Here is an 18,454-nt window from a genome sequence, read left to right as displayed (position 1 = left end):
TCCCAAGTCCTTGTTGGAACACCTCTTTCGCATCAGTTAGAATTTTTGACAGTCGTCCAGGTGTGACGTCATCATCCTTTTTATCAGTCACAGATAGCGCCTGAATGGAATGCCAATCCAATTGTATTTTTCGGATCCATTCACGTCCCAATAATGGTGGTCCTCCATCTGGTAGTATATATAGATACATTTTCTGTGTTTCCTTGCCATTGTATTCAACTGGCACCCTTATTTTTCCTCTGGGGTAGACTTTTTGCCCCGTGTATGTCTTCAATACAATGGATGTGTCCTTCAAGGGTATGTGTGAGAATAGCCACTCATAGTCTCGTCGATTCATGACCGTTATGGCTGATCCTGTGTCCAATTCCATCTTTACTGGAAACCCTGCTATCATGAGGGTGACCCAAATGGTTCAGTGATCCTCCTTTGCGATCATGTTGTGTAACTTTAGACAACTTCGTCTCCTGCTCCCGGAGTCCTTATCACTCTCCTGATCTTCCGAACTGCTGTCTGTCAATTTCTTTACTTTCTTGTACTTTTCCTTAGTAGTTCTTGTAGTGTTGGTTTTCTTTCCCGACCTGCAGACTCTTGCTATGTGTCCCATTTTCCTACATTGCCTGCATACTTTGTCCTTAAACCAGCAGTCCTTCTGATCATGGGTTGTTCTGCCACAGCGATAGCACTTTTCTGCTCCATACGCCATTTCGTTAGCGCTGTATTCTTGTGGTTTCTGTTGTATTTCCGCAGCTCCCCGTGCTGCTGCTTCGTAGGATACTGCCACGCTGAAAGCCTGTTCTAGCGTCAGGTCCTTTTCCGAAAGTAGTCGTTTCTGGGTTCCTTCACTCTGGAGCCCGCAGACAAACTTATCCCGTAAGGTGTCTGCCAGTCCTGCTCCAAACTGGCAGTGCTTTGATAACTTGCGTAGTTCCGTAAGATAGTCAGCATTGCTCTCATCTTTGTGCTGGTTTCTTTTATGGAACTTGAATCTTTCTGCTATCAGCAGCGGTGTAGGGTTTAGGTGTTCCTGTAAGATATTAACAATCTCCTTAAAACTTTTCTCCATTGGTTTAGCTGGGGTAATTAAATTCCGCAATAGGCCGTACGTTCTCGCGCCCAACAAATTTAATAATACTCACGCCTTCTTTCCATCGGCCACCTCATTTGCCTTGCAGTACACTTCAATTCTTTCCACATACGTGGTCCAGTCTTCTACCTCATTGTCGAAAGCAGTGATACTGCCACTTTTTGGCATCTTGGGTGATTTAAAATGGCGCCTCCCGCGCTTTTTCTTCTTCACCAATGGACTAAAATGATGCCTCCCGCGCTTTTCCTTCTACCCCAATGGAATAAAATGGCGCCTCCCGTGCTTTTCCTTCTTCCCCTTGCTGCTGCTGCTGCTAGCTTTCTGCAGGGTAATGGCAGTGACCCGCGGCTTCGGCGCATCTCACTTTTCCTTCCCCTTGTTTTATTTTCACTACGCTGCCCGGTTCTTGAGCACCGGCCGCGCCCTGTGCGCGCCACCCTCTCTCTCTCTTTTCCTCCCGACAATGCTGCACGGCCCCTTTGCAGAGCCGCTCGATCGAGCTCGAGTCCGCCGCACTCCGGAAGGGTCAGCACACTACCTGCTACCAGCACGATTTGCTGGAACCCCTTGACTGGGGAGCCAAGCCCAGCTCTCCACAGCCTCTCCTGCAACTCTCCAAACTCCGATGGATCCTTGGCCGTTTGCCCGCGGTCGACGCCCGTTGTTCTGACTTCGACCTCCAAGAAGCTTCTTCTCAGGGCAGATCCCCGTGAGGTGATGCAGTACTGCAGGTGAGTTCAAACCTGTTCGTCGCCAATGTAGTGTCCGAGTATAAATAATACATGGACTGCAGGAGAACAATAATAACAGGTATTTACTGAACAGAGGGTAACTTAAGACTGAAGTACAGAAGCCTGCTATGGCTTTATATACAGGAGTGGTCACTGCCGGTACTGCAGTATAGAATCAGTTCTTCTCTTAAAGGTACATACACAACAGGCTCGAGGGGCTGAATGGCCACTCCTGCTCCTAAATCTTATGTTAATGTTCTTATACTCCCTACATCTGGTAAGCTCTGTGCTGCTTACCCACAATCCCTATTGGTTGCACTGAGCTGTTTTCCCACAGCTCCGCCCTCCCACTATAAATAAGGGCATCGCTGCCAGTCAGTAATAAGAGGTGGTGCTGGGCGGAGGGCTGTGTCAGAGCCACCTCCCTTATCCTGTAACAGAGCAGGGTTCCTGGGGACAGACCCCACAGACCCATCTCCCTTATCCTGTAACAGACCAGTGTTCCTGGGGACTGACCCCACAGACCCATCTCCCTTATCCTGTAACAGAGCAGGGTTCCTGGGGACAGACCCCACAGACCCATCCCCCTTATCCTGTAACAGACCAGGCTTCCTGGGGACAGACCCCACAGACCCATCTCCCTTATCCTGTAACAGACCAGGGTTCCTGGGGACAGACCCCACAGACCCATCTCCCTTATCCTGTAACAGACCAGTGTTCCTGGGGACTGACCCCACAGACCCATCTCCCTTATCCTGTAACAGAGCAGGGTTCCTGGGGACAGACCCCACAGACCCATCCCCCTTATCCTGTAACAGACCAGGCTTCCTGTGGACAGACCCCACAGACCCATCTCCCTTATCCTGTAACAGACCAGGGTTCCTGGGGACAGACCCCACAGACCCATCTCCCTTATCCTGTAACAGACCAGTGTTCCTGGGGACAGACCCCACAGACCCATCTCCCTTATCCTGTAACAGACCAGGCTTCCTGTGGACAGACCCCACAGACCCATCTCCCTTATCCTGTAACAGACCAGTGTTCCTGGGTACAGACCCCACAGACCCATCTCCCTTATCCTGTAACAGACCAGGCTTCCTGTGGACAGACCCCACAGACCCATCTCCCTTATCCTGTAACAGACCAGGGTTCCTGGGGACAGACACCACAGACCCATCTCCCTTATCCTGTAACAGACCAGTGTTCCTGGGGACTGACCCCACAGACCCATCTCCCTTATCCTGTAACAGAGCAGGGTTCCTGGGGACAGACCCCACAGACCCATCCCCCTTATCCTGTAACAGACCAGGCTTCCTGTGGACAGACCCCACAGACCCATCTCCCTTATCCTGTAACAGACCAGTGTTCCTGGGGACAGACCCCACAGACCCATCTCCCTTATCCTGTAACAGACCAGGGTTCCTGGGGACAGACCCCACAGACCCATCTCCCTTATCCTGTAACAGACCAGTGTTCCTGGGGACAGACCCCACAGACCCATCTCCCTTATCCTGTAACAGACCAGGCTTCCTGTGGACAGACCCCACAGACCCATCTCCCTTATCCTGTAACAGACCAGTGTTCCTGGGTACAGACCCCACAGACCCATCTCCCTTATCCTGTAACAGACCAGGCTTCCTGTGGACAGACCCCACAGACCCATCTCCCTTATCCTGTAACAGACCAGGGTTCCTGGGGACAGACTCCACAGACCCATCTCCCTTATCCTGTAACAGACCAGGGTTCCTGGGGACAGACTCCACAGACCCATCTCCCTGATCCTGTAACAGAACAGTGTTCCTGGGAACAGACCCCACAGACCCATCTCCCTTATCCTGTAACAGACCAGGCTTCCTGGGGACAGACCCCACAGACCCATCTCCCTGATCCTGTAACAGACCAGGGTTCCTGGGGACAGACCCCACAGACCCATCTCCCTTATCCTGTAACAGACCAGGGTTCCTGGGGACAGACCCCACAGACCCATCTCCCTTATCGTATAACAGACCAGGGTTCCTGGGGACAGACCCCACAGACCCATCTCCCTTATCCTGTAACAGACCAGGGTTCCTGGGGACAGACCCCACAGACCCATCTCCCTTATCCTGTAACAGACCAGAGTTCCTGTGGACAGACCCCACAGACCCATCTCCTTTATCCTGTAACAGACCAGGGTTCCTGGGGACTGACCCCACAGACCCACCTCCCTTATCCTGTAACAGACCAGGGTTCCTGGGGACAGACTCCACAGACCCATCACTCTTATCTTGTAACAGACCAGGGTTCCTGGGGACAGACCCCACAGACCCATTTCCCTTATCCTGTAACAGACCAGGGTTCCTGGGGACAGACCCCACAGACCCATCTCCCTTATCCTGTAACAGACCAGGGTTCCTGGGGACAGACCCCACAGACCCACCTCCCTTATCCTGTAACAGACCAGGCTTCCTGGGGACAGACCCCACAGACCCATCTCCCTTATCCTGTAACAGACCAGGGTTCCTGGGGACAGACCCCACAGACCCATCTCCCTTATCCTGTAACAGACCAGGGTTCCTGGGGACAGACTCCACAGACCCATCACCCTTAACTTGTAACAGACCAGGGTTCCTGGGGACAGACCCCACAGACCCATTTCCCTTATCCTGTAACAGACCAGGGTTCCTGGGGACAGACCCATCTAAACTCTCAATGGTGACTCAAAGATATTGTGTAAACCTTCACCTGAATGGGTCTGATTCACCGATCCCCACCCAATCAGACAGGCTCTGTCTGACGGAGACTCTCAGGTAAAGTCCGATCTTCTTCTTCTTTCGTATGATAGTAACAAAGTAAATCCAATGTCAATATCTAAGTCAGATATCCAGGCCAAAGCTTGCTGTGTAACAGTGTGGGTATCTTGTCGGCTGCCTGTGAATTTCCTCTGAGGGCAGTGCTCAATGATGGGCTCCAGGGTCTGATCAGGAGCTCCACAGTCACATGATGGGGAGGCTTTAATCTTCCATCTATGGAGAAGGTGGCAGCATCTACCATGACCGTTTCTGAGGCAGTTGATGGTTGTCCACTGTTTGCGAGGAAGGTTTGATCCGATAACTATTAAACGCTCCCCAGGCTGCAGGTTCTGTGGCAGATCCCAGCCCTTGCCCTCTCCGTTCGTTCTCAGAAGACTTTATCCCGAGTTGAGAGTCTCTCTGGAGATGGTGCTGGAGTCGATGGGGTTTGAAACATTCACTCAGTGGGTCTCCTCACTGTGCTCTCACCCTCCACCTTTAATGATCACCAATGTGATTGGGTCGGTCCCTTTTGAACCGCTCAGGATTCTGGGCAGGGGGTCCATTGCCCCCCTGGTGTTTCCATTGACTGTCGAACCTTTAGCTGTGAGTCTGTGCACTTCCCCAGATACCTGAGGGATTCGAGTGTTGGGAGACAACACAAGGAGTCTCTTTATACAGAGGGTGTCCTTCTTTCACCTGATTCGGCTTCAAGGGGTGGAGGAGGTGAACCCGGGGCGGGGGGCTGATGTTGACCTGGACTTGTGTGGAGGGAATGAGATATCGGGGCTGAAACTCCACTCCTGGTTCATCGCTGCCACTGGTACATTTCGCCCGGTGAATGCGGCGGACTCCCCGGGTTTACACTCTCCCCTCATTTAAACATAGGTGGTGCAGTGTGGGAGGTGAGGGAGGAGTCTGCTCATTCCCGGGGCAGATCAGACAAAGTGCTTTGAGTGGTGGGTCCAGCAGTGAAACTGAAACCAAACCAAAGGGAACAAATAAAGATCCAATCCAAGGGAACAAACAACGGGACAATGGGAAGAAACCACAACCGGCCCAAAAGTGGGATAATCTCCCCAAAAGGTCGGTGCGGACAGTTAGAAACTCCTCCTGGTGACTGTGTGCCTGCAGGACTCGGCTTCACTCCAGTGTTTAAAGGCACAGAGCGCTGGCTCACACCCAGGGGGCAATGTGTGGGAATTCCAGGGGCAGTGAGGGCATGCCTGGAAATACCCCGGAGCAGTGAAAGCCCACTGGGCCCCAGGACACGCTCATCGGAAAGCCCGGGCAAGGGCAAATTCAAAACTAAGTTTGCAGGCGTGATGCTCTATTCACACATCGAAGGTGAGAGAGATGCTGTGGGTCACACACTAAGCCCAGTAGCTGACAGTGATTAACAGACTGGGTTTGTGTTTAGTGATCCCGGGCATGTTACCAATACCTTCCCTGGATACCAAGGCTGGGAGAGACACTTTGGGATGTATGGGGAGCTGGGACTTGTCCATGAGAGTAACCGAAGGTATGAGACCTGAAATAATCCAGAGTTAGAAAGGAGAAAAGGCCCAAAAATGGAGCAGTCGGTAACAGGACATCAATTAGTCTCCTCTTATCTTGGAGAAATCAAATACTCGACACACTGTGTGTTTGAAACAAAGCTGATTTATTTGACAGGTATCAAAATAGTAAAATCCAACCTAGTTATAGGGGTTATTGACATCAGCAGAAACAAACCCCAACTGTCAGAATGAACATGGTTCAGTCCTGGATGTGATTAACAGCAGCATTAACAGAAGAATCCAACCCCTGCAGTCACTTGTGAACTCGCTGGTGTTTCAGCAGGTTAGATGACTGAGTGAATCCCTTCCCACACACGGAGCAGGGAAATGGCCTCTCCCCATTGTGAATATGCCGGTGTGTCAGAAGGTGGGATTAACGAGTGAATCCCTTCCCACATGTGGAGCAGGTGAATGGCCTCTCCCCAGTGTGAGTGCGTTGGTGTTTCAGCAGATCCCTTCTGCTTTTAAAGCTCTGCTCATAGTCAGCACAATTAAATGGTCTGTTATCAGTGTGAACAAGTTGATGTACAGCGAGGGTGGATGACTGAGTGAACCCCTTCCCACACACAGAGCAGATGAACGGCCTCTCCCCGGTGTGAGTGCGTTGGTGTTGCATCAGATGCTTTCTGCTTTTAAAGCTCTTCTCATAGTCAGAACATTTAAACAATCTCTTATTAGAGTGAACAAGTTAGTGTGCAGTGAGGCCGGAGGAGTTAGTGAATCCCTTCCCACACACGGAGCAGGTCAATGGCCTCTCCCCAGTGTGAATACGCCAGTGTGTCAGAAGGTGGCATAATTTAGTGAATCCCTTCCCACACACGGAGCAGGTGAACGGCCTCTCCCCGGTGTGACTGCTTCGATGAGTTTCCAGCTCAGATGGGTAATTAAATCCCTTTCCACAGTCCCCACATTTCCATGGCTTCTCCATAGTGCAGGTGTCCTTGTGTCTCTCCAGGTTGGACAATCGGTTAAAGCCTCGTTCCCACACAGAACACGTGTACGGTTTCTCCCCGCTATGAATGGTGCGGTGTTTTTTCAGGCTGTGTAACTGGTTAAAGCTCTTTCCACAGTCAGTGCACTGGAACACTCTCACTCGGGTGTGTGTGTCTCGGTGCTTTTCCAGTCACACTGATGTTTGAAATCTTTCCCCACAGACAGAACAGACAAACATTTCTCCTTCCACATTGAAAGGCCGATGATATTCAGGTCCTGATGAATTGAGTGACTGTCAGATCTTGACGGGGTTTGAGTTCCCCGTGTGCAAATCCTCCCCTTCTAATACCCTGTAAAAGGAGTTTACAAAAGTCATCGTTGTAAGTACAGGATAGAAATAAAGAACAGACAATTCTAGTTTCTATGGAACATTCTTTCCTCTCTTGTTCCCCCAAAGCTATAAATCCCCGTCCCACACACTCTCCCTCCTCCCTGTGCTGAAATCCAAACCCATTGCATAATCTCCAACATTTTTTCCTCTGCACCCATTTTTCTTCCTCCTCTGAAGGTGCTGACTCTGGCTGGGTTCAGTTCTACACACACTGGTTCCCCTCCCTCTCCTCCCCTGAAGGTGCTGACTCTGGCTGGGTTCAGTCCTACACTCACTGGTTCCCCACTCTCTCCTCCCCTGAATGTGCTGAATCTGAATGGATTCAGTTCTACACTCACTGGTTCCCCACCTTATGAACTGCTTCGGGCACTTTGTTAAACACACACACAGCAGACACACATTAATCTAATGGGAGATCACTTACGCAGGAGCAGCCAGCGGTGTGGAGCCTCCTGAGAGTCCGGCCCCTTTCCAGACAGTATTTACAGGAGCTGGGTCACAGAAAAGAGTCTAATTTAAATTAGTGATATATTTATTCACACAAACCAAGCCCCAAAATAATGAATAATTTCTCCTTTATTTACAGACGTTCCCTGACCAGTCTCCATTTTCCTTCATTTACACTCCCTGACCAGTCACCATTTCGCCTCCATTTAGACACTCCCTGACCAGTCTCCATTTCTCCTCCATTTACAGACACTTCCTGACCAGTCTCCATTTTCCTCCATTTACAGATGCTCCCTGACCAGTCACCATTTACAGACACTTCCTGACCAGTCTCCATTTTCCTTCATTTACAGACGCTCCCTGACCAGTCACCATTCCTCCTCCATTTACAGACGCTCCCTGACCAGTCTCCATTTCTCCTCTATTTACAGACACATCCTGACCAGTCTCCATTTTCCTCCATTTACAGACGCTCCCTGACCAGTCGCCATTTACAGACACTTCCTGACCAGTCTCCATTTTCCTTCATTTACAGACGCTCCCTGACTAGTCACCATTCCTCCTCCATTTACAGACGCTCCTTGACCAGTCTCCATTTCTCCTCCATTTACAGACACTTCCTGACCAGTCTCTATTTTCCTCCATTTACAGACGCTCCATGACCAGTCTCCATTTACAGACATTTCCTGAACAGTCTCCATTTTCCTTCATTTACAGACGCTCCCTGACCAGTCACCATTCCTCCTCCATTTACAGATGCTCCCTGACCAGTCTCCATTTTCCCTCATTTACAGACGCTCCCGGACCAGTCACCGTTTCTCCTCCATTTGCAGACGCTCCCTGACCAGTCAACACTTCTCCATTTACAGACGTTCCCTGACCAGTCACCATTCCTCCTCCATTTACAGACACTCCCTGACCAGTCTCCATTTCTCCTCCTTTTACAGACGCTCCCTGACTTCCTGTCTGTCCCGGGGTTTGGCGCGGGGCCCCTTTGCTGAGCGACTCGGGAGAAACTGGGAAGCGGCGGGTGGATAATGTTGAGTGTTTTAATAATGGGGCCTGGGGCCGCACTCGGGGTGTGAGCGTCCCGCGTCCCCCCGGGGTTCATGAACCCGCTCCCTGAGCTCTCTCACCTGATGTGTCAGCGGCTGCTGCCAAGGTCCGCGCATGCTCAGCTCACCTTCTGTTGTTCAGGGTTAAAGGTCAAGCCCCACCCCTCACACACTCCAATTGGTTGGAGGACCCGCCGCCCGCTCGGTGCTCCAGCCCCGTCTCGCTCTTCCTATTGGTCCGGCGCTCCCGTCATTCACCCGGGCAGTGTGAGCTGAGCATGCGCAGGCCTTGGCAGCAGCTGCTGACACATCAGGTGAGAGAGCTCAGGGAGCGGGTTCATGAACCCCGGGGGGACGCGGGCCGCTCACACCCCGAGCTCAGGGAGCGAGTTCATGAACCCCGGGGGTCGCGGGCCGCTCACACCCCGAGCTCAGGGAGCGGGTTCATGAACCCCGGGGGACGCGGGACGCTCACAGCCTGAGCTCAGGGAGCGGGTTCATGTACCCCGGGGGGACGCGGGCCGCTCACACCCCGAGCTCAGGGAGCGGGTTCATGAACCCCGGGGGGACACGGGCCGCTCACACCCCGAGCTCAGGGAGCGGGTTCATGAACCCCGGGGGGACGATGGCCGTCCACACCCCGAGCTCAGGGAGCGGGTTCATGAACCCCGGGGGGACGCGGGACGCTCACAGCCTGAGCTCAGGGAGCGAGTTCATGAACCCTGGGGGGATGCGGGCCGCTCACACCCCGAGCTCAGGGAGCGGGTACATGAACCCCGGGGGGACGCGGGCCGCTCACACCCCGAGCTCTGAGCGGGTTCATGAACCCCGGGGGGACGCGGGCTGCTCACACCCCGAGCTCTGAGCGGGTTCATGAACCCCGGGGGGGACGCGGGCTGCTCACACCCTGAGTGCGGCCCCAGGCCCCATTATTAAAACACTCAACATTATCCGCATCACAAACACCCGGGGTGGGCCTCAGGCCCCGAACAAGGGTCTCCGGGCCGGGCGTTTGCCCCGAGCGGGGCGGCAGCTGCGGGGCTTTCTCCCAGTGACAGGCCCGGGGTAACGGCCGCCATCTTAAGAGGCTCAGGGGGCAGCAGGGCACATGCGCGACCCCCTTGGCCAGGAACCAGGAGGAGAGAATCTTGTCAATTTCTATCCTGGACTCACAGTGATGGCTTTTGTAAACCCCTTTTACAGGCTGTGGGAAGGGCAGCATTTACACACCGCAAACTCAAACCAAACATCACATCGAGATCTGACAGAGTCACTGCATTCATCAGGACCTGAATATCATCGGCCTTTGAATGTGGAAGGAGAAATGTTTTTCTGTTCTGTCTGTGGGAAAAGATTTCAAACATCAGTGTGACTGGAAAAGCACTGAGACTCTCACACCCGAGTGAGAGTGTTCCAGTGCACTGACTGTGGAAAGAGCTATAACCAGTTACACAGCCTGAAAAATCATTGCACCGTTCACAGTGAGGAGAAACCATACACGTGTTCTGTGTGTGGACGAGGCTTTAACCGATCGTCCAACCTGGAGAGACACAAGGACACCCGCACCACAGGGAAACCGTGGAAATGTGGGGAGTGTGGGAAGTGATTCAGCTCCCCATCCCGGCTGGAAACTCATCGGCGCATTCACACCAGGGAGAGGCCGTTCACCTGCTCTGCGTGTGGGAAGGGATTCAGTCAGTCATCACACCTTCTGACACACCAGCGAGTTCATACTGGGGAGAGACCGTTCAGTTGCTCTCATTGCGGGAAGAGATTCGGGCAGTTATCTAACCTCACTGACCACCAGCGAATTCACACAGGAGAGAGGCCATTCAGTTGCTCTCAGTGCGGGAAGAGGTTCGGGCAGTCATATAGCCTCACTGACCACCAGCGAGTTCACACTGGGGAGAGGCCGTTCACCTGCATTGTGTGTGGAAAGGGATTTGCTCGATTAGCCAACCTCTCTAAACACCAGCTTGTTCACACTGAAAAGAGAACTTTCAAATGTTCTGAGTGTGAGAAGAGCTTTAAAAGCACAAGAGATCTACGGACACACCAACACACTCACACTGGGGAGAGGCCGTTCACCTGCTCTGTTTGTGGGAAGGGATTTGCTAATTCATCCAACCTGCTGACACACCATCGAGTTCACACTGGGGAGAGGCCGTTCACCTGCTCCATTTGTGGGAAAAAATTCATTCAGTCATCCCACCTGCTGACACACCAGCGAGTTCACACTGGGGAGAGACTGTTCACCTGCTCCGTGTGTGGACAGGGATTCATTCAGTCATCCAACCTGCTGAGACACCAACGAGTTCACACTGGGGAGAGGCCGTTCACCTGCTCCATGTGTGGGAAGGGATTCACTCGATCATCCCACCTGCTTAGACACCTGCAAGTTCACAAGTGACTGCAGAGGTTGGATTCTGCTGTTATTGCTGCTGTTAATTTCATCCAGGACTGAATCGTGTTCATTCTGACAGTTGAGGTATGTTTCTGCTGATGTTAAACTCCAGCCCAGTTATAGGGGTTATTAATATTCTAGATATATGGCTGATTGACTTGTTGGGGTTGCAGTGTCCCTTTAAGAACCACTGTCTGATTTTGCCCCTTAATTCAGGGACTCTCATCGGAAATTTGTTTGCAATAAAATTATGAACTTTTACTTCAATGCTAAATTCATCTTTGGTACAATATCTACAATTCAATATCTGAAAGGTTTCACTGATTAACATCTCCAATTAGAAAGTGTTGACTAATACTCGCTGACAGTTCTCACTGACTTGCACATTACACACAGTGGCACCTCCATTATCCAGCAGAAAGAAGGGGAATGGGAATTGGTGGAGAATCGAGAGTCCCCAAATGTTGCCCCTCCTGTCTGATACAGCAATCCCCTTGGCACGGGAATGGAGACAGTACGCAGTACTCCAGGTGTGGTCTCACTAATACCCTGTACAGTTGTAGCAGTTTGAGAGTGATGTAGTCCAATCTAAAACTAAGGTCTTCAATCTAAACAGAGGAAACAACAAGGGTATTGTTAGATCCGTGATTCTGAGAGTATGATGTTTTTCAATAACCACACGGATGCTGTAACTTAACAATCAACAGGTATTTACTGGAGTAGGGTAGTCTCAAGACTGGGGTACAGAGGCATGCTCAAGGCTTATATACAGGTGTGGTCACTGCCGGTACTACAGTATACAGGAGCTGTAAAAGTAGTTCTCTCTTAAAGGTACATGCACTACAATTCCTCCCCTTTTAGATTAGTAGTACCCATAATATTCAAATAACAATTAACACTTTAACATGTACATTAAACAACAATAGTCCATTTATAGATTCAGTCTTTGGGGCGGCTTCCTGATCCTTTCGGGATAGCACCTTCCCTAAGGTTCTTGTTCTTGGTGCGGAGGCGATTCTGGCCCCTTTTCATCGGTTAGTTCATCGGGTTCCACTGCTACTGGTTCGGAGGTAGATGCTACCGGTATGTCGGGTTCATCCCCAGGTACGCAAGACATGGGGTTGACTCGTTCCTGTGACGCTAAGATCTGATTAACGTGGCATCTCACAATGTTCTCCCCGACATCCACTGTGTACATTAATGGCCCCTGTCGTGTGCATATCATTCCGGGTTGCCATTTCTCTGTTTGGTAGTCACGGGCCAAGACTGGTTGTCCTACATTGAAGCTCCTTGTCGGCTTCTCATTGATGTGCTGGAATTGTTTATCCTCAACATTTCTTCGCACATTTGGTCTAAGCAAGTCCAGACGAGATCGCAACCTTCGGTTAAAGCACATCATGGCCGGGGTCTGGTTGGTAACTGCATGTGTCGTGTTTCGGTAGGCTAATAAGAAATTGTCCACCTTATGCTGTAGTGGAATTTCATCGTCGCACATGGCCTTTATCGCCTTCTTAAAGGTTTGTACGAACCTCTCAGCCAATCCATTTGTGGCTGGATGATACGGGGTGGATGTGTAATGCCTTACCCCATTCCTTCTCATGAATTTTCGAAACTCTTCGGACACAAACTGTGGTCCATTATCAGAGCAAATCTGCTCTGGCAAGCTGTTTCTGGCAAATATGGTCCGTAGGACTGCAATCATTTTCTCTGTAGTGGTTGAGGACATTTTTATCACCTCAGGCCACTTTGAATGAGCATCCACTGCTATTAAGAACATTGAGTCCATGAATGGACCAGCAAAATCAATATGCACCCATTGCCATGGAGAGGAGGGCCACTCCCGTGGGTGTAGAGGGGCATGTGGTGGTGCATTTTGGACCTTCTGATCGATTCCCGGCCACTAGCAAGGCTTTTCATTTTCACTCCCCCCAGATGACCTTCATGTAGCTCATTTAGCACTCTCTCCCTTAACTTGGGTGGAATCACCACTCTGGATCCACACATCACTGTCCCATGGCATACTGACAGCTGTTCTCTTCTGGATGAGAATGCTGGCAACAGTGAGTCACCATGTGTTGGCCATCCCCTCACTGTCAAATCATATACCCGAGACAGCGTCGGATCATTGCGGGTCTCCTTCTCTATATCCGCGTTCGTTACTGGCAATCGTTCAATTATTGACGAATAAAATATCTCGATAGGGTCCACTGCTGGTGCTTCCTCCACAGTAGGCAGTGGCAGGCGCGATAGCCCATCAGCGTTTCCATGCTGTTTCGTGCCTTTATATTCTATTTCATATTGATTCGCCCCTAGAAACAGGGACCATCTTTGTAACCGTTGTGCCGTCATCACTGGAATGCCCTTCTTAGGATTAAAGATGGAGACAAGTGGTTGGTGGTCAGTCAGTAAGGTGAACTTCTGCCCATGCGGATAGTGGTTGAATTTTTTTACTCCCCATACTAGGCTGAGGGCCTCCCTGTCAATCTGGGCGTAGTTGCACTCAGCTGAGGTTAGTGACCGAGACGCAGAGGCTACTGGCCTCTCCAACCCGTCTGGGAATTTGTGCAACAGCACTGCTCCAATACCATAGGGTGATGCATCACATGCCAAACGAATTGGTAGTGCTGGGTTGAAATGGGCCAACACCTCTTTTGATGTGATCAATTCTTTACACTTCTGGAAAGCTCATCTACGTTCGTCATTCCACTTCCATGGTACCCCTGTTTGCAGTAGGGTGTTCAGTGGGTGTAATACAGTGGACAAATTTGGTAAGAACTTATGGTAGTAGTTTACCAGCCCGAGGAATGACCTCAGTTGTGACACATTTTCCGGTGCTGGAGCCTTGACTACTGCCTCAACCTTTTCAGGGGACTTATGTAACCCCTCTTCATCGATGACGTGGCCACAATACGGGATCTGCTTCTGGGAAAACTCGCACTTGTGGCGATTAGCTCGTAGCCCATATTCCTTTAATCTGGTGAGCACCTTCTCCAAGTTGGCGAGGTGATCACTCTCATTTTCGCCCGTGACCAGGATGTCGTCCAAATAACACTGGGTCCCTGGAATACCTTGCAGGACTTGATCCATCGCCCTTTGCCAAATAGCCAGAGCCGATGCTACCCCGAACACCAGCCGGTTGTATTGATAAAGACCGTTATGAGTGTTAATCGTAAGGTATTGTTTCGAGGCTTCTTCTACCTCCATTTGCAAGTACGCCTGGGCTAGATCAATTTTGGTGAAGCGTTTACCTCCAGATAGCGAGGCGAAAATATCCTCAATTCGTGGAAGCGGATATTGTAACGTGTGAAGGACTGGGTTCACTGTCACCTTAAAATCCCCACAGATGCGGACCTTCTTTGGTTCCTCAGGCGTATTACTCAACGACCTCTTCATTACAGGAATGATGGGTGTAGTCCACTCGCTCCAGTCTACTTTGGACAGTACTCCTGAATGTTCCAACCCTTCCAGCTCTGCTTCGACAGCTGGTCTGATCGCATAAGGCACTGGTCTGGCCTTAAGAAACACTGGGCTTGCATTTTCCTCTATTTTAATCGTTGCTGTTATGCCTTTTAGTGTTCCAAGTCCCTCCTGGAACACTTCTTTTGCGTCAGTAAGCATTTTTGACAGTTGTACATGTGTGACGTCGGCATCCTTTTTGGCCTCAACCTTCAGTGCCTGTATGGAATGCCAATCTGATTGTATCTTCCGGATCCATTGACATCCTAGCAGTGGTGGTCCTCCATCTGGCAATACATATATATCCATTTTAGGTATTTCCTGGCCTTTATATATCACTTTCACCCTTATTTTTCCTTTGGGGTAGAATTTTTGCCCCGTGTACATCTTCAAGACAATCTCTATGGCTTTCAAGGGTATATGTGAAAATAGCCGCTTGTAGTCCCTTTGGTTTATGACTGTTAGGGCTGATCCTGTGTCCAATTCCATTTTCACTTGGACTCCGTCTATCTTGAGTGTAACCCAGATAGTCTGGTGATCCTCCATTTTGGTTACCTTATGTAGTTTCAGACAACCCAGCTCCTTGCTTCCGGAGTCTGTGTCACTTTTCTGTTCGTCTGAACTACTGTCCATCACCTGGTGTACCTTTTTGTACTTCTCCTGTGGAGATTTCTTACTGTTGGTTTTCTTCCCAGACCTGCAGACTCTTGCTATGTGTCCTGCTTTTCCACACTGTCTGCACACTTGGTCCTTGAACCAACAATCCTTCTGGTCATGTGTTGTTCTGCCGCACCGATAGCACTTCCCTGTTCCATAAGACATTTCATTGGTGCCATATTCTTGCGGTCTCCATTGTATCTCTGCAGCGCCCCTTGCGGCTGCTTCGTGTGGTACTGCCATACTGAAAGCCTTGTCCAGCGTAAGATCCTTTTCTGATAGATGCCGTTTCTGGGTTCCTTCACTCTGCAGCCCACACACAAACTTGTCCCTTAACGTATCTGCTAGTCCCTCTCCAAACTGGCAGTGTTTCGATAGCTTGCGCAGTTCCGTTAGGTACTCAGCATTGCTTTCGTCTTTGTGTTGGTCCCTTTTATGGAACTTAAATCATTCTGCTATCAGCAGCGGTGTGGGGTTTAAGTGGTCCTGTAGGAGTTCTACTATGCTTTCGAAATTCTTGTTCACAGGCTTCTCTGGGGTTATTAGGTTTTGCAGTAACCCATAAGTTTTTGCACCCATGGAATTTAACAAAACCAGTGCTTTCCTAGCATCTGGCACTTCATTCGCCCTGCAGTACACCTCAATACGTTCCACATATGTTGCCCAATCTTCGACTTCATTGTCGAACATAGAGATACTGCCACTCTTTGGCATCCCTGGGTGTGATTTAACTGTCAAAAATGGCATCTCCCGCGCTTCCCCTTCTTCTCCGCTGGCACAAAATGGCGTATCCTGCGCTTTCCTTGCTTCCCGCGCTCGCCGTTCTTCTCCGCTGCGGCTTCTAAAAATGGCGTCTCCCGCGCTCTTCCTTCTTCTCCGCAGCTCAATGGCATCTCCCGTGCTCTCCCTTCTTCTCCCCGCAGACACTGTTCAGCCCTTGAGCCCTGGCTGTGTTCTGCGCGTTTTTTTTTGTGTGCGCCTTTCCCGTTTCCGCTGCTCGGTCCTGAACCCGGCTGTTGCTTTACCCTCTCTCTCTCCATTTTGTTTTTCCTCGACGCCGCTCGGTTTTCAACCCCCGGCTGCGCCCTGTGCGCTTCACCCTCTGTCTTACCCCGTCGATGCTGCTCGGCTTTCTCTCCGCCGTCGGTCGGCTCCAGCCACCGCTGTCCAGGAAGGGTCTGCGCTGTACCTGTCATTTGTCTATTGCTGATCGTCGTGGCTGGGGAACCAAGCCCGGCTCTCCAGAGCCTCCCCTGCGATGTTCACTCTCTGCCGGACGACTGGGCAGTTGCTCGTGGTCGACGCCCATGCTTCTGGCCTCGACTTTCTTCCACCGCCCTCCCGGAGCGAATCCTTGAAGGGAAATGCAGAGTTGCAGGTAGATTCGAATCGACACTCATCGCCACTGTTAGATCCGTGATTCTGAGAGTATGATGTTTTTCAATAACCACACGGATGCTGTAACTTAACAATCAACAGGTATTTACTGGAGTAGGGTAGTCTCAAGACTGGGGTACAGAGGCATGCTCAAGGCTTATATACAGGTGTGGTCACTGCCGGTACTACAGTATACAGGAGCTGTAAAAGTAGTTCTCTCTTAAAGGTACATACACTACAGTTATGAGGGACAAATTGGCCATGGTAGATTGGGAGACTACACTAAAAGCTATGAAGGTGGACATACAATGGCTAACATTCAAGGAAATAATGCATAATTTGCAACAAACATATATTCCTCTAGGGCATAAAAACCCAAAAGGAAATGTGATCCAACCATGGCTAACAAAAGAAATTAAAGCTAGCATTAAGTCAAAGGAGGAAGCTTATAAAGTTGCCAGAAAAAGCGGTCAGCCTGAGGATTGGGATCTTTTTAGAAATCAGCAAAGGGGGACCAAGAAATTGATAAAGAAAGGGAAAATGGAATATGAGCACAAACTAGCAAAAAATATACAAACAGATTGTAAAAGCTTCTATAGGTATGTGAAAAGGAAAAGACTGGTGAAGGTAAATGTAGGTCCTTTACAGTCAGAGATGGGAGAATTTATAATGGGGAGTGAGGAAATGGCAGAGAAATTAAATAAATACTTTGTTCCTGCCTTCACGGAGGAAGACACAAAAAACCTCCCAGAAATACGAGAAAACCAAGGGTGTGGCAAGAATGAGGAACTTAAAGAAATTATTATTAGTAAAAAAACAGTACTAGCAAAATTAATGGGACTAAAAGTCAATAAATCCCAAGGACCGGATGACCTACATCCTAGGGTTTTGAAACAGGTGGCCATTAGGATAGTGGACGCATTGGTTGTCATCTTCCAAAATTCTATAGATTATGGAATGGTTCCTGCAGATTGGAGGATAGCAAATGTAACCCCACTATTTAAGGAAGGAGGGAGAGAGAAAATGGGGAACTACAGACCTGTTTGCCTCACATCAGCAGTTGGGAAAATGCTGGAGTCTATTATAAAGGATGCAATAACTGGGCACTTAGAAACTAATAGTAAGATTGGGCAGAGTCAACATGGATTTATGAAAGGGAAGTCCTGTTTGACAAACCTATTGGAATTCTTTGAGGTTGTAGCTAGTGGAGTAGACAAAGGGGAACCGGTAGATGTGTATTTGGATTTTCAGAAGGCCTTCGATAAGGTCCCACACAAGAGGTTGGTGAACAAAATTAGGGGTAATATCCTAGCATGGATTGAGAATTGGTTTACAGACAGAAAACAAAGAGTAGGGATAAATGGGTCTTTTTCAGGAAGGCAGGCTGTGACTAGTGGGGTACCGCAAGGATCGGTATTTGGGCCCCAGCTATTCACAATCTATATCACTGATTTGGATGAGGGGACTACATGTAACATTTCCAAATTTGCTGATGATACAACGCTAGGTGGCAGTGTCAGTTGTGAAGAGGATGTGAAGAGGCTTCAAGGGGATCTCGACAGGCTCAGTGGGTGGGCAAGAACATGGCA

At 50.0% G+C, this 18,454-nt stretch overlaps 1 protein-coding gene and 1 pseudogene across 1 annotated transcript in view; one reads left to right on the top strand and one right to left on the bottom strand.

Moving 5' to 3' along the window:
* Positions 1-7,073, bottom strand: part of LOC147119020 (uncharacterized) — a 120,275-nt pseudogene extending 113,202 nt beyond the window's left edge.
* LOC147119019 (uncharacterized) overlaps positions 1-11,381 on the top strand; it is a 44,523-nt gene extending 33,142 nt beyond the window's left edge. The window contains exon 3 of the mRNA XM_085984748.1: positions 10,847-11,381. Coding sequence (XP_085840874.1) covers positions 10,847-11,381 — 535 coding nt within the window. The remainder of the gene's footprint in view (positions 1-10,846) is intronic.
* The last annotated feature ends 7,073 nt before the right edge of the window (positions 11,382-18,454 follow it).

The sequence above is a fragment of the Somniosus microcephalus genome, chromosome 4 (assembly GCF_052327205.1).
Source record: "Somniosus microcephalus isolate GS21.2 chromosome 4, FLI_Smic_1.0, whole genome shotgun sequence".
NCBI lineage: Eukaryota > Metazoa > Chordata > Chondrichthyes > Squaliformes > Somniosidae > Somniosus > Somniosus microcephalus.
Note: the sequence above shows the minus strand (reverse complement) of the source record. Positions and strands in the feature narration are given on the sequence as shown.